Raw genomic sequence first — 13,471 nt, 5'->3', positions numbered from 1 at the left:
CCGAATGTTCGGAGTAACATACAACATTCCGGACACTTTGCATTGCAGTCCATTTGTATTGCGGTGCAAAATAATGGTTGATATAGGAATCTTTTGTCATTGGATCAAGAACTAGATAGAGCATAGGCAATAAGTAGATGTTTTGATTTATGCAAGATGTTTTATACCTGTGCTGAGAATTGTTGGAATATGGGATGGAGTAACCTCCCTGGCATAATGGGCAAGTAGTGTATGGATGCATGCTAGAGGTCCTGGGTTTGATACCAGGCTTGTCCATTTTATGTCATTTGTCCAGTCACCTGGTTTACCTCATTTGGATATCATGGAGTAAGTCCTGTGGGGCAACGTGAAATTTCTTCAAGAATGGCAAGAGGCGACACCTCTGTTTCATCATAATATTTCCTCATAATAGCAATGCCAGCATCAAGTGCATCATAGATGTAGGAATATTTCGGGTTTTTTCGCATCCCCTCCCAAGTTGTAATCAGCCCCTCATAGACTGAGAGTAAGTATGGAGCACTTGAAGCCTTCGAAGTCTGGGAGAATGATTGTTGGGCATGACCTGCAACCTATACACAAGAGTTGCTATGTGTGTTTAGCAGAGAAAAGTGGTGGGAGCACACCTTGAGCGCATCTCTGATTATTTCCATCATATTCCAATCATTATCACTGAACACCCATGCACTGTATTTAGGTGTACAACCCTTTGCCTTTGGTACAGAGTCTTTGTGGTCAGCATGTTCAATGAAATGCATAATAGCCTATCATCAGAAAAGCGAGGTTATGAGAGAATAACTTGATAACTTAAGGTAACGTCACACTGGCCACAATTCAGTAAATTGGTTCAAAAGGATTAACCATGACCCCCAGCATGTGTTCCCATACATCATGAGTTCCAGTGGTTTAATGGATACCTTGGCACAACATTCTCTCAAATAAAGTTTTGTGCCAGGTGACTTTTGGATCTATTGCAATTGTATGTCAGATTGGGATATTGTCACAGTAGAATCATACTCACACAAACAATTAGGGCCCAGAAGCAGGACAACAATGACCTGATCAAAGTGCCCCCATCCATAGGAATCTCAAGTCCACTTGTGGCCAGCTCAATCTCATCGTCATCACCAGTATTGCCACCAAGAGTTTCTACAAAACCATCAGTATTTCCAGTGAGAGCACGAATAAATGCTTGTTGTGCTAAGTTGACAATATGGGCCATGCATCTAGATGATGCACTACTATGTAAGCTGAGAGTTCAGCATGACAAACATGATGAACCTAACACAGTAACAGCTTGCATCCCATCATGTGTTGTGTTCCTCACTAAGAATCTCACTCATGACATGCATTGCTGCATCATTTGTCGATGCATTGTCAGATGTAATGTACCCAATCTATGAGGTAATTACATTGAATGATTAGTATCAAACTTGGATGAGTAGAGAATTAGTTGAACACTTGCCTTCATCGTTGGTTGATCTCTGCCAACAATTTATTTGCAATATTTTCGCCCATGTGAGGTCCATCAAGCTCATGGAAGGACATTAGCTCAGAGTGGACATTCCATTCACTGTCCAAGAAGTACCAAGAAAACCCCTCATAGTTGCAGAGGTCCATGCATCAAAGGTGAAGTGAACAAGGCCAGGTGCTTCCTATAATCATATAGTAAATATCTATGAGTGACTCCCATGCGGTGATGAGATACCTGAAGTTTACTCTTCAAGTTTTTTGTGACAGTTTCTGCATGTGCAAGAACAAGTTGTGTCATTTTTGTTCTGTGAGGAAGGTCCTTGTCCTTGTAGCATGTAGTGCTGAGGCCCCCATGTGCCTGGAACTTCATTAGCCCGCAAAATGATGCTGAGTCAACCAAATCAAAGCCCTGTATGTAGTTGATGTCAGTTTCCATATAGCCAAAAGGCACACTTGCCAGATCATGCTTGATGATTAGGTCCTCGACCCAATGCAGCAGGCCTTCCACAGACCATGGTTCCTCATCATCAGCTGGGCGATAGAAATGTGTGATTCCTTGTTGGCTTTTCCTGTGATACATGAGGGATTAGTGCCAAAGTGAATTGGAATTCAAACACTCACTCACTTGCAATGAGAGCTTGCTTTTGCTCCAATCTTACAGCATTGGGAATTGCTCTATCATCAGGTGGGATCCCATTGCACTGCTTCAGATAGAGCTCCCAGTGTGTGAGGTCTGTGGGGCTCGCTCAGGTCACCAGGCCATAAGTGTCACAAAGGTGTGGGTATTATGGGGTGATAAGCGATAGGTTCCAACCCATCACCTGTCACATGACACTAATCTACAATGGGACTACATGTAATGGGGAGGGCTTGTGCCCTGACACAGTGCTCTCCCCCACTATGGGAAATGTGCCTGTGAAGTGTGCTGGAGCCAGAACTGGCAGAAAAGTGTGGCATCAACTGTTTTGATCATCTCCCTTTTTCATAAGTGTAAGTGATCATTTATTAGTGGATTGATAGATATTGAGACTTACTGGCATACTCAACATACCTGATAGCTCTCTTGCCCATTGTCAAAAACCTGGATTGTAGGGGAAAATGCGTGAGTCCGAATGCAGGCAGGGCTCAACTAGAGGGGGATCCAAGAGCTCTGGTAGTGGACCGAAGCTTCTCCAGGAAGCCCGGTTCTGCTGGATGGTACAAGAGGCTCTAAGAGGGATGTGGCCTCAGCGACTCAGAGGGAGCGCTGTGCCTCCATTATGTCTCAGTTGGTCCTTGTATTTCTTATGTCTGAGGTATCTTGTAGAAAGGGAATGGGATTCACTCAGAGGGACTTTGGGTAGCATTTTAGTCGAGATTAGAACTGAGGAACTACAGGTTCTACTCTACAGGTATTTATAAGGGGGAATGGAAAGGACTTAGTCAAAGTCTGAATGATAATAGAAGAACACCAAAAGGTGCCGAATGATACCGAGAGGTACTGAAAAGTCCTGAATGATATCTTTAATGGGGAACTGAGGTGTTGGATCGAGGAGGGCAGAGTAAGAGGCTGGAAAATGAATGGGAACGAGAAATGGGTAAGGGGGGTTAGCCGACTGAATGGGAAGAAGAAGAAGATAGTCGTACTAAGAATGGAAGGTGACTAATAAGTGATGACATGAGTGAGGTCACTGAAGGATGTGGGTAGCTCCAAAAGCGGAGTTGCATATCTGAAGGATGTTGGGTGACTCCAATAAATGAAATGGGTGGAGAAATGGTTTGAGGGTATGTCATGGGATATCGGAGGTCTGTTGGGATATCGGAGAAAATCCGGAGTCTCTGAATGTTCCGACTCGGGACCGAGCTTCCGGGATGGGAGTGGCCAAGGTTTGGTGTGCCACAACCAGACCGGAGCTGAGACAGTCAGGAAGGAAGGTGACTTGGGGAGTGGGGAGGCATGGTGTAGGGGATGTGTCAGGGCACACCTGCCTGACCCTGTGCTGCACCCTGCGCTGTACTGCCCTACTCCACTTTCCCCACTATCACCCCCCATCCCTCCTTTCTCACTTTCCCCTTTTCTCTCTATTTCTATTCTACAGTCGATTTCCCTTTTCTCCATGTACCACTATGTACCTAACCCCACTCCCCTGATTGCTGCACGTGCCGCGCACACACTCCTGCCTACTGAGCGGCCACCTCCGGGATCTCCCACGGAGACACCCGGGGAGGTGCGGCTGTGTGTGGAGATGACGTGGCTTCTCCCACGTGACCCTGACCGCATGTATATAATAGCGCCTGGGGTGGGAACAGAAGAAGCAGCCTTCTTCTCAACTTCCCACTTCAGCCTAAGTGGTTGGGGACGCTCACCCCACGATGGGATGGCTGCTACGCATAGCCGACACCTGTCCCATCAAGTCCCTCGCACCGGGACCTCACCGCTTTCAGAGCTGTCCCTGACTGGATGGTGAAGTTGTTAGGAAGGTGTGGTGTGGTGGGAGTGTGCGGGGTCCTCAGTAAACACAGTTTCGAGGTCTTGCAGCTGCCATGCTTTCCAAGATAACTTAATGGCTTCAGCAGCACATGCATCTCTGTGGGCAAACTCTTCTGGATCTTCATTGGCCCCAGGCGCAATCTCGTCATCACTGTCCTGATCCACCTCATTTTCAAACCCAGACATGGGTGCCGGAATCTTTGCTGCATCGTCAGTTCAAGCTCATTTTTTCCTCCCCTGGCCATGCTTGTTGTGCTTCTTCAAAATGACTTGTTCTTTGGCTACTTCTCCATCTGATACTGAGGATTCCCTGGACGTTTCAGTAGGAAGAAGCTTCGTTGCCCTTTTATTTTTGTTCCTTGCGGTGAGTTTTTGCCGTTCCAATGCCTCAATTGGATTTTCGCACATGATTTGCTTCAAAATCCACTTGGGCCTAGGAGTGCAATGAATAGTTGGCAAATCATCATTTGGGTTGTAGCCTTCAGAATTGGGGGGGAAATGGGGTCAGATGTCCGAAGGGCTATAAACAAATTGATCTGGTTTATCAGCAGCATCACGCAAATTACCATCTGGACCCAGCATTGGGTTTTCAGTGTCCATGTGCCACCCACTTTCACCACCAGAGAGTGTCTCCATTAGTAGGATTTAACAAGTTGTGACGGCAAAGTTGTATAGCGATTTCTCAGCCAACCCCGAATGTAAACTCAACACTGTAAAATTGCAAATGAAATATTTTATTAATGCTTCTGCAGCTTACATGTACATGATATAAGATTGAAATCTTCAGCGGTCCTGCAGTCCAGTTCGGTTTGGGACCGGTTCGGATTTTCCTCTCAACCTAGAGGACCAGAACTGAACTGCCACAGGACTAAGCCCGAACCGAACCGTGGTTTGGTGCTTGGTCCGGGACCGGTTTGAACCGGTCCTTTATGAACTTCGGCACCCTACTTACTTATGAGGTGCAATACCGTGATCGCAAAAGCGATATTTGGGCATTTGGTTGTGCATCTGGACAGGTTCGAGTGCTCAACATTACTATGCAATGACTCACTACTGACCTCAGGGGGGTGCCTCTTGTTGCTTTCAGATACTTTTTGATCAAAAACCGTATCATGGATCAGAAACTCACCCTGCGATTCTGCACGCAATAATGAATGGGCGTGCCCGTTTGAATGGAACGATCCTGACGACTTTCTCGCCAATATCAATAGTTGCCTCGAACGAAATCGCAGTGAACATCCAACCATTGAAGAACTGGTCCTGCGATTAATATGGGTACCCACCGCTGAATGATACCCTATTGGAAACATTGTGGATCACCATTGGATCTTCATTTTAATATTGCTATGTAACTTCTGTATATGTGTATGAAACATTGTACTAGGCCGGTTTGTGTAGCTTCATTCTGTTCAAACTAACCGTGGCACCTAAGGCTCTACTGGGTAGCGCAAAACTCCCATTGACGTCAGCCCTTGAGTGAACAACTTCACAGGTACTGTTTCTCTGGGTGCCGCTATAAGTATGTCGTATATGTGTTAAAGGACACCCACCCATGAAATGCGACAACGTTTGGATGTTGTAACGTTGTCCAGACTTTCACTTCACGCTTCATCCTCTGGGGGATTAAATAATAAGCTCTCCTTGTGGTAGGAAGAGCGAAAATGAAAGGACAGAACCCGACAGAATTTTGGTACAACTTCCTCGTTCGCAGAAGTGCGGACTTCCTTCAAGACCTTGACACACACAGTTTCCTGGTGATAAAATGCACCGCAATCAGTTTACGAATCCAAGGGAAAATGGTTGCCCCATTGTAAACACCTTGGTAAACCTCCCCAAAGCTGCCTTGGCCTTGTAAAACGTCACGTTGACTTATTTGTCTGGTGAGATTACGGCTGTCAACTCCCAAAAGTTCTGAAAGAAGTTGTGGTAACCAGGGAGGGTGCTGTGGTAATGGGGCAAAAACGTATGTTGCCAAAGTGTTAGGACGAATTTGAGACCGAGATTGGGAAGGATATGACGCTGAGTTTTGTTCTTGCGAGATCTTACCCCCGTTGATTGATTGCTGATCAGTGGAGTTCTTGACTCAAACAATAAGGTACTAGAGTCATGGAGCATTTGAAAATTTTCACACATCATACCTTGAAATTTTCAATCTCCAAAGTTTCAGGTCCGGAACCAAGATCCTGGAAAACAACTGGCCCAGAACCCGACGGAGGCTCTACCCGGGGTCCTTGAGGAGCGTTAGTTTGATTGGCATGCGCAAGAAGATGTGTGCCAGACTGAAATGCATTGATCAGCGAGGTAGGGGTAAGAAACGGCTTCGGCACACTCAATTAGCCTCCCGGCCCTTTCCACTATGCAGGAGATGCCAGTCATACACGCCATCCTCGACTGCACCGATATGCTTGAGACTCTTCATGAAAAGTAGGCGCAGGAAATCGTAATCAGGAGTTTCATCAAATTCTAGTTTTTGCACATAGTGCAGGTAAACAGCAAACTTGTTTGCATTTGATGGTTAGACAGGGACACCAATAGACTCCATGCTACCTGGGAACCCCTCGCAAAGTGCATTGATGGGAGTTCATTGCTTCTTTTCTCGCATCTTTGCCTTTCGTTTGCTGCTTTCCCAATTTTGGAACTCTTTTACGCATCTGAGATCTTGCGTGCCATAGCCTTTATCTTTAAAAGGAATTGCATTATCCAACATATCTTTCATTTCATCCATGCATTCGGGACATCGACAATTTCTCATATGAGTACTAGAAATGGGCTGAGAAAAAGACTGTGAAGGTAGGACGTGTAGCATGTATGTCTCCTCAAATCACTACCAAAATTTTGCCAACAACCTTGTGGTCTCTATGAAGCTCGGTGGCTGGCCCACAACTACTGCTTCAGCATGCCACCGTGTTCCCTCCTTTCCCTCGGCAGGAGACATCCAACCATATTGATATAAAGCGCAGGCTAACATGGATGCAACGGATGCAGCTGCTGGCGCAGTGCCACTCCTTGTCCTTGTTGCCTCCAAGCCTGGGCCATTCCAAGCACTTTCAATGTTCAGACCCAGGGCGAAAACACTGATGACCTTTCCATAGTTGGAGTGGGTGATTACGTACTGGTTTGTTGCTGTGCAGTAGACAGCCCCAACGGTGATAACTCCATCCGCAGACGCAGGACCGAACTCTCCCGCATCCCGGTAGTCATTCCCTGCAGAAGCTACAACGTGCAACCCAGAATTGATGACTTTGTGGACGGCTTCATTAATGGCAACACGGTCACGAAGTGAGCAGGTTATCAGAATGATGGTAGAACCCCTCTGTTCCGGAGGGGGCTTAGTACTATCGGCGTAAACCCACTCAATGCCGGCGATTAGGTTGGAGGAAAGTACAGTAGTGCTCTCAGCGATCTTCACAACTTTAAGGTAGGCGAAAGTCGCCAAGCTAAAACCCTGTCCCACTGCCTTCGCCGCGACATATGTGCCATGGCCTGAAGTGTCCACCCGGTCAGTACCAGTTACGGTCTGCACATACAAGCAGGTATGAGTGAACGTATACGGTGGAGAGTGCGTAAAGAGATACTACGCACATGACCCCACCCATGCAGTTCTTCATCAAAGCATGCGTGCTCTAGCAAAGCTCCAGTTTCCAGTGAATAAATAGTCACTCTACGCCCATCGGCGCGTGCTTTGAGTTCAACCGGATCATGCTCCATTTCAATCCCATCATTGTCACGCTCTGTTGCATCCCTCTCATGGAGGTCATAGTCAATGGAAGTTGTGCCATCAGCTTCGACATAGTTAACTTCGGGGCAAGTGAGGATGCGAACAAGGGATGTTCCAGTTGCGTGTGCAGAGTAGCCATTCAGCACTACGAAAGTCAGCATATTGTGGGGGAAAATTCTCTGATATCAACTTACTCTCATACCGGTGAGTAATTGAAAATTCTGACCCAGGGCTCCGGGCGGATATCCGAGTAATACTCTCGATATGGTCCTCCATATTTGTAGCGGATTTCAGCATACTAAGTAGTGAGTCAGCCAGTGTTATGCCATGCTTGTGTGTGGGACATACACGATGTACGAGTCGGGCTTTACTGGACCCTCCGGCATCCTGATACGAACAGAGGCAGCGAGAGCCATTGTCGTAGTGGAAGTGAATATAACCGCAGTTGAGAACTTCATTGCTGTAGCCAATGAGTGGGTTGAGAAGAATAGGGGAATAAGAACCGACAGCAAGCTGGAAGGATGTCCAAAGAGCCATACAAATAGTTTCTCAGCTCAATATACAACCAGATGGCTAACAGGCTGGTTCTGAGAAGACTGGTGCGGGTGTGAGGAATATTGATATTGCGATCAGAAGATAATAAAGACGAAATCGGAACGTGGGACAACCTTTACTTCAGCTCCTTCTCGCCTATACCATGCAATCATGGCAGATATTATTTCTCACTGCGTCATTTTTCTTGCTGTACAGATTGATCAGGGACAATACGTCATGAAAACCGGCAGCATGCTTGGATCAGCTCTTGAGCAGTGCTCCACTATTGCCAGTTCTCCATAACCCAGGGTCCTCCATCAGTGACTAATATTCCCACCTATACCCGAGCAGTACTGTTATCTTGCTTCCTCTGGCATCCCCCTGCTTTCTTTCTACTATCAATCATTACCATTCCTCACATGCACAATGGATTAGGAGAAAGGTCCATACCTGTCAGGGATGCATCCGGGGTGGAGGGGGCCTGGATGTAACACCCAGCAGAAGGACCCTCTCGGGGAGTGAAGCAGGTGTGCATGCTGATGGGCCCGATGTGGGACTGCAGTCCCAGGCCACTTAGACTGAAGTGGAAAATGTGAGAGGAAGGTTACTTCAGTTCCCACTTCAGGTACATTTATGTACATGTGGCTTGGGTCACATGACAGGTGCCATGTCATCCTCGGAGAGAGCCACAGCCGTCCAGGTGTCCCTGTGGGGGATCCCGAGAGCATCTGCTGCAGGCGTGTGTGCTAGGCATAGTGGGAAGCCATCCAGGGTGTCTGAGCTGGACAGGTTAGCAGTACAATGATACAAAGGAAAGTGGTCCATGTAAATAGAAAGAATAAACAGAAAGGGAGAATGAAACAGAAGAGAAAGAGGAAAGAGAGAAAAGGGAAGAAAGAGAAGGAGAAGAGGGAGGAAGGAGGGGGGAGAAGGATGGGTAACGGGGGAGCAGGTGAGGTGGGCCTGGGTGGGCCCGGGTGGAGCCGGGTCAGGTGGGTGTGCCCTGACAATACCTTGCACACAGACACATGATCAACATGATCGTCTGTCTTGGTTACTCTTTTCCAGCCACATCGCAGAAGGCTTAAAAGCCTTAACTTTTCACCCTTATCTCTCTCCCTCAGTTCACTTGTTCAGAACTGAGGTGAGCTTTCTTGTCTCCACTGTCTTAGTCAATGACTAAAACCCTTGTAAATATCCTAGTGCTTACAATGTGCTAGGTAGATAAGCAATTCATTCAGTTTGCTTGTTTAGTACTGAGCACTTACAACATGCTAGATTCTCACATGGCATCAGCAAAATATTGTTATGCTCCTGAGTGCTCTGGAGTATGGAGAGAACTGGGAGAATGTCAGGGCACACCTGCCTGACCCGGTATCCCACTCACCTCCACCCCACCCTTCATCACCTTCCCTCAACTCCTGTTCTTCTTTCTATCCCTTTGTCCTTTTATTCTTTCGTTCTTTCTTCTATCTTTATCTACATGGACGACCTTTCCTCATACCTATGTATTATTGACCCACCTGCGACGTGTGCGTGACACACCCAGCCCTGGATGACCCGGATGGCCTCATGGTGCAACCCAGCACATGCACGTGCAGACATGCCCTCAGGATCCCCCACAGGGACACCCAGATGACTGCGGCTGTATGCGGGGTGATTGTCAGGGCACACCCGCCTGACCCGGTTCCACCCGGGCCCACCCGGGCCCACCTCACCTGCTCACCCACTCACCCGCTCACCCACTCACCCGCTCACCCACTCACCCGCTCACCCACTCACCCGCTCACCCACTCACCCGCTCACCCACTCACCCGCTCACCCACTCACCCGCTCACCCACTCACCCGCTCACCCACTCACCTGCTCCCTGCTACCCATCCTTCCTCCTCCCCCTTCCTCCCTTTTCCCTCTTTTCTCTTTCTCCTTTATTTCATTCTCCCTTTCTGTTTATTCTTTCTATTTACATGGACCACCTTCCCTTGTATCTTTATACTGTTGACCTGTCCGGCTCGGACACCCCAGATGACTTCCCACCACGCCCTGCATGCACACCTGCAGCGGATGCCCTCAGGATCCCCCGTGGGGATACCCGGATGGCTGTGGCTCTCTCCGTAGATGACGTGGCACTCGTCATGTGACCCAAGCTGCATGTACATAAATGTACCTGAAGTGGGAACTGAAGAAGTAACCTTCTTCTCACGTTTTCCACTTCAGTCTAAGTGGCCAGGGACTACAGTCCTAGATTGGGCCCGTCAGTACACACACCCACTTCGTCCCCCGAGAGGGTCCCTCTGCCGGGCACTACAGCTGGGCCCCCTCCACCCCGGATGCGTCCCTGACAGCAGAAGAAGGTTTCAACCTCGTCTCCCCCACCTCCCCTATCTCCCCTGCCTCCCCAGCCATGGTGTCAGAAGAGCAGTATGAGGAGCTGCTAGCTCGCTTCCAAGAGCTCCAAGCCATTGTGGAGAGCCAGGCCCGCAACCACCCCCCACCCCCACCTGCTCCAGCACCCGCTCCCACGCCAGCCCCTGCACCCGCTCCCGCGCCCAGACCCAAACCACCCAAGGTTGCCCCCCCCCACTCCCTTCTCAGGAGCCAGCGAGGACCTCAACCGCTTCAAGGCCGAGTGTGGGATTTACTTCCATGTTTGCGCAGCTGAATTCCCCACCGCCCTCTCCCAAATTCTTTTCGTGCTGTCCTACATGAAAGGAGGACCCGCAGGGGCATGGGCAATGCAACGCACAATCACGTTGCTGACAGCCGGATCCCCCTCCCTCACCATGGACGAGTTCAACACTGAACTCGATGCCATGTTCCAGGACCCAAACTGGGAGGCCACGGCCAGACAGAAGCTGGCAGCCATCCGACAGGGAAGCGACTCTGTGGACAAGGTTATCCAAGAGTTCGAGATACTGGGACCCGCTGGGCGATGTGGGACTGGTTGACTGTTTCAAGCAGGCCATCAACTCCCGCCTCCGGGAGAGCATATACCGGCTCTGCCCCATGCCCACTACTTGGGCAGAGTGGAAACGCAAGGCCACCCTCCTAGACAACCAGTGGTGACGCTTCCAAGCCACCCAACCACGTGCGTTTCCACCCAAACCCCTGCTCCTGTCAACCCAACCCCTGTCGACCGCGACCCCACCTCACGTACGACCCACACCCATGCCCCCTCGACCCACACCCGCTCCTCCACCCCCTACCCCAGCAGCCCGCCCCACAATGGGAGTGGGCCCACAGCCAATGGATCTCGACTGCTCAAGAACTGACCAGAGGCGGTGTTACAACTGTAACACCCTGGGGCACATCCAATGAGACTGCCCACACCCCAAGGTCCACCGGGCGCAACGCCTCCACCCTGAAGACCTTCGGGTGCTGATGGAAGGGCTGAAAAGGCAGTTGACCGAAGGACCAGAGGCAGAGGAAGCAGAGGCGGAAACAGAGACTCAGGGGGATTTTCAGGAAGGTGAGGGATGCATCCTGGCCGCCTGTAGAAGATAGCTCATGTAAATACCGCAGCATGCGTAAGTCAGCGCCAATGCCAAAACTCCACCAAGTTATCGCAAAGAAAAAGAGGAAAACCGCATCCTCAACCCATGAGAGTAGAAGGACCGCAGAGGGAATGCCCGAAGTGGCAGTATCCCTGCCCGCTATCTATGTTCTTTCCAAGCAATCCCCCCAGTCCCTTAACCTCACGGTCAAACTGACCACCCTAACCTCACTTGCATCAGTGTCTGTATCGGCCCTCCTGGACTCAGGAGCCACCGGGAACTTCGTGAGCCCCGAATTCATCCGGAAGCACAAGCTTGAGACAACCCCACTCCCGCAACCTATCCCCGTCCGTAACGTCAACGGGACCCCGAATGAGAACAGAGCCATAACTGAGGAGCTGGAAGCCCTCCTGACATTCGGGTGGCACACAGAGCGGGCCCGCTTCGCGGTCGCAAACCTCGGGCAGCAATCCCTCATCATTGGTCACTCATGGCTGCTACACCACAACCCAGAGGTAGATTGGGCATGGCAGAAGGTCGTCATGTCTCGCTGCCTGTCCTCCTGCAGACAGCCACAAGCACGAGAGGACCAAGACCCTGCCCTAGAGCCTGGGGACGGGATCTATGCTGCAATCATTCCCCCAGGCTGGGGACACAACCTAAGAGCCACCACAACCCCCTCTCAGTGGATGGCCCAGGAGGCCCGCAACCCGGGTGCAGAACCCGCATCGTTTGAGACGCTAGTGCCAGAGCACTACCAGGACTTCCGGGACGTATTCTTGAAGGAAGCTTTCGACCAGCTTCCCCCCCGGAAGCCCTGGGACCACGCTATAGACCTGGTACCAGACGCCAAGCTGCCCAGGGGAAAGACCTTCCCCCTCTTGCAGCTGGAACAGAAAGAGCTGGATGAGTTCCTGTGTGAGAACTTGCAGAATGGGCACATACGACTGTCCAAGTCCCCAATGGGGGCACCAGTCTTCTTTGTCAAAAAGAAAGACGGGTCACTATGCCTAGTACAGGACTACCGGAAGCTGAACGAGATTACCGTAAAGAACTCGTACCCACTCCCGCTGATCTCAGACATCCTTGCCTGCCTCCGGAGCGCCAAGTACTTCTCCGCCCTGGACCTACGCTGGGGGTTCAACAACATCCGGATCAAGGATGGGGACGAGTGGAAGGCAGCGCTGAAGGAGAGAACAAAGGAAAGTCAGTTGGGAGGTTCAAACGAGACCACCACCAAGCTGTTCCCTGGTTCTTTAGTTAGGATGGGGAAGTGTACTAGTGTTATTTATTGTAAATATAATACCAATCCGAGTGTTTTGGCTAATTCTATTTTTATGGGTTAGTTTTAAAGTTCCTGGGAATTGACTTACAGATAAACCGAGCCCTGCGGAGCTGTTTCTTTATTGAAATTTATTAATTTGTCTAGGTGTAATTCTGTGTAGCGTTGTTTAATTTGGATTTAAACTTGAATTTAATCTTCTACTTGGTGAAGTTTCAAAGATTCTATTCAGTTAATGAATTTGGATGGTGTCTGGAGTGTCCCTTGAGTTCGTTTTATTTTTGTCTTATTTTATCGCTTGTTTTAACAGTAGCAAAATAACTGTTTTGTGTTTACACTTTGAAATCTGGAGTGTTAACCAGCTCTCCTGTTGAAATATCTACTCAATATTTCTCTCCTTAATTGCTGCCTTTTACTACAGTGGCAATCTTAACTGTATATCACTTTTTCGCACTGGAGTGACAACCAGAAATGCTTGAGAAAAATAATACTCTATTTTCTTAC

General features: G+C 49.2%; 2 protein-coding genes across 2 annotated transcripts; both read right to left on the bottom strand.

Moving 5' to 3' along the window:
- Positions 1-320: 320 nt before the first annotated feature.
- On the bottom strand, positions 321-1,340 carry EI90DRAFT_3011846 (uncharacterized protein; the record flags this gene model as incomplete). Its single annotated transcript, XM_039056517.1, has 5 exons — positions 321-569; positions 624-761; positions 915-965; positions 1,019-1,146; positions 1,325-1,340. 5 exons carry the CDS (start codon positions 1,338-1,340, stop codon positions 321-323), a joined length of 582 nt encoding a protein of 193 aa, XP_038922128.1.
- A 5,294-nt stretch (positions 1,341-6,634) lies between these two features.
- On the bottom strand, positions 6,635-8,256 carry EI90DRAFT_3032991 (peptidase S8/S53 domain-containing protein). Its single transcript, XM_039058432.1, has 4 exons — positions 8,007-8,256; positions 7,853-7,956; positions 7,523-7,803; positions 6,635-7,457 (listed from the first exon to the last, which is right to left on the bottom strand). The coding sequence occupies exons 1-4, from the start codon at positions 8,114-8,116 to the stop codon at positions 6,765-6,767; spliced, it is 1,188 nt and encodes a 395-aa protein (XP_038922127.1). The 5' UTR covers positions 8,117-8,256; the 3' UTR covers positions 6,635-6,764.
- Positions 8,257-13,471: the final 5,215 nt, after the last annotated feature.

This window comes from Cantharellus anzutake (genome assembly GCF_015039405.1).
Source record: "Cantharellus anzutake strain C23 chromosome Unknown EI90scaffold_4, whole genome shotgun sequence".
Classification (NCBI taxonomy): Eukaryota; Fungi; Basidiomycota; class Agaricomycetes; order Cantharellales; family Hydnaceae; genus Cantharellus; species Cantharellus anzutake.
Note: the sequence above shows the minus strand (reverse complement) of the source record. Positions and strands in the feature narration are given on the sequence as shown.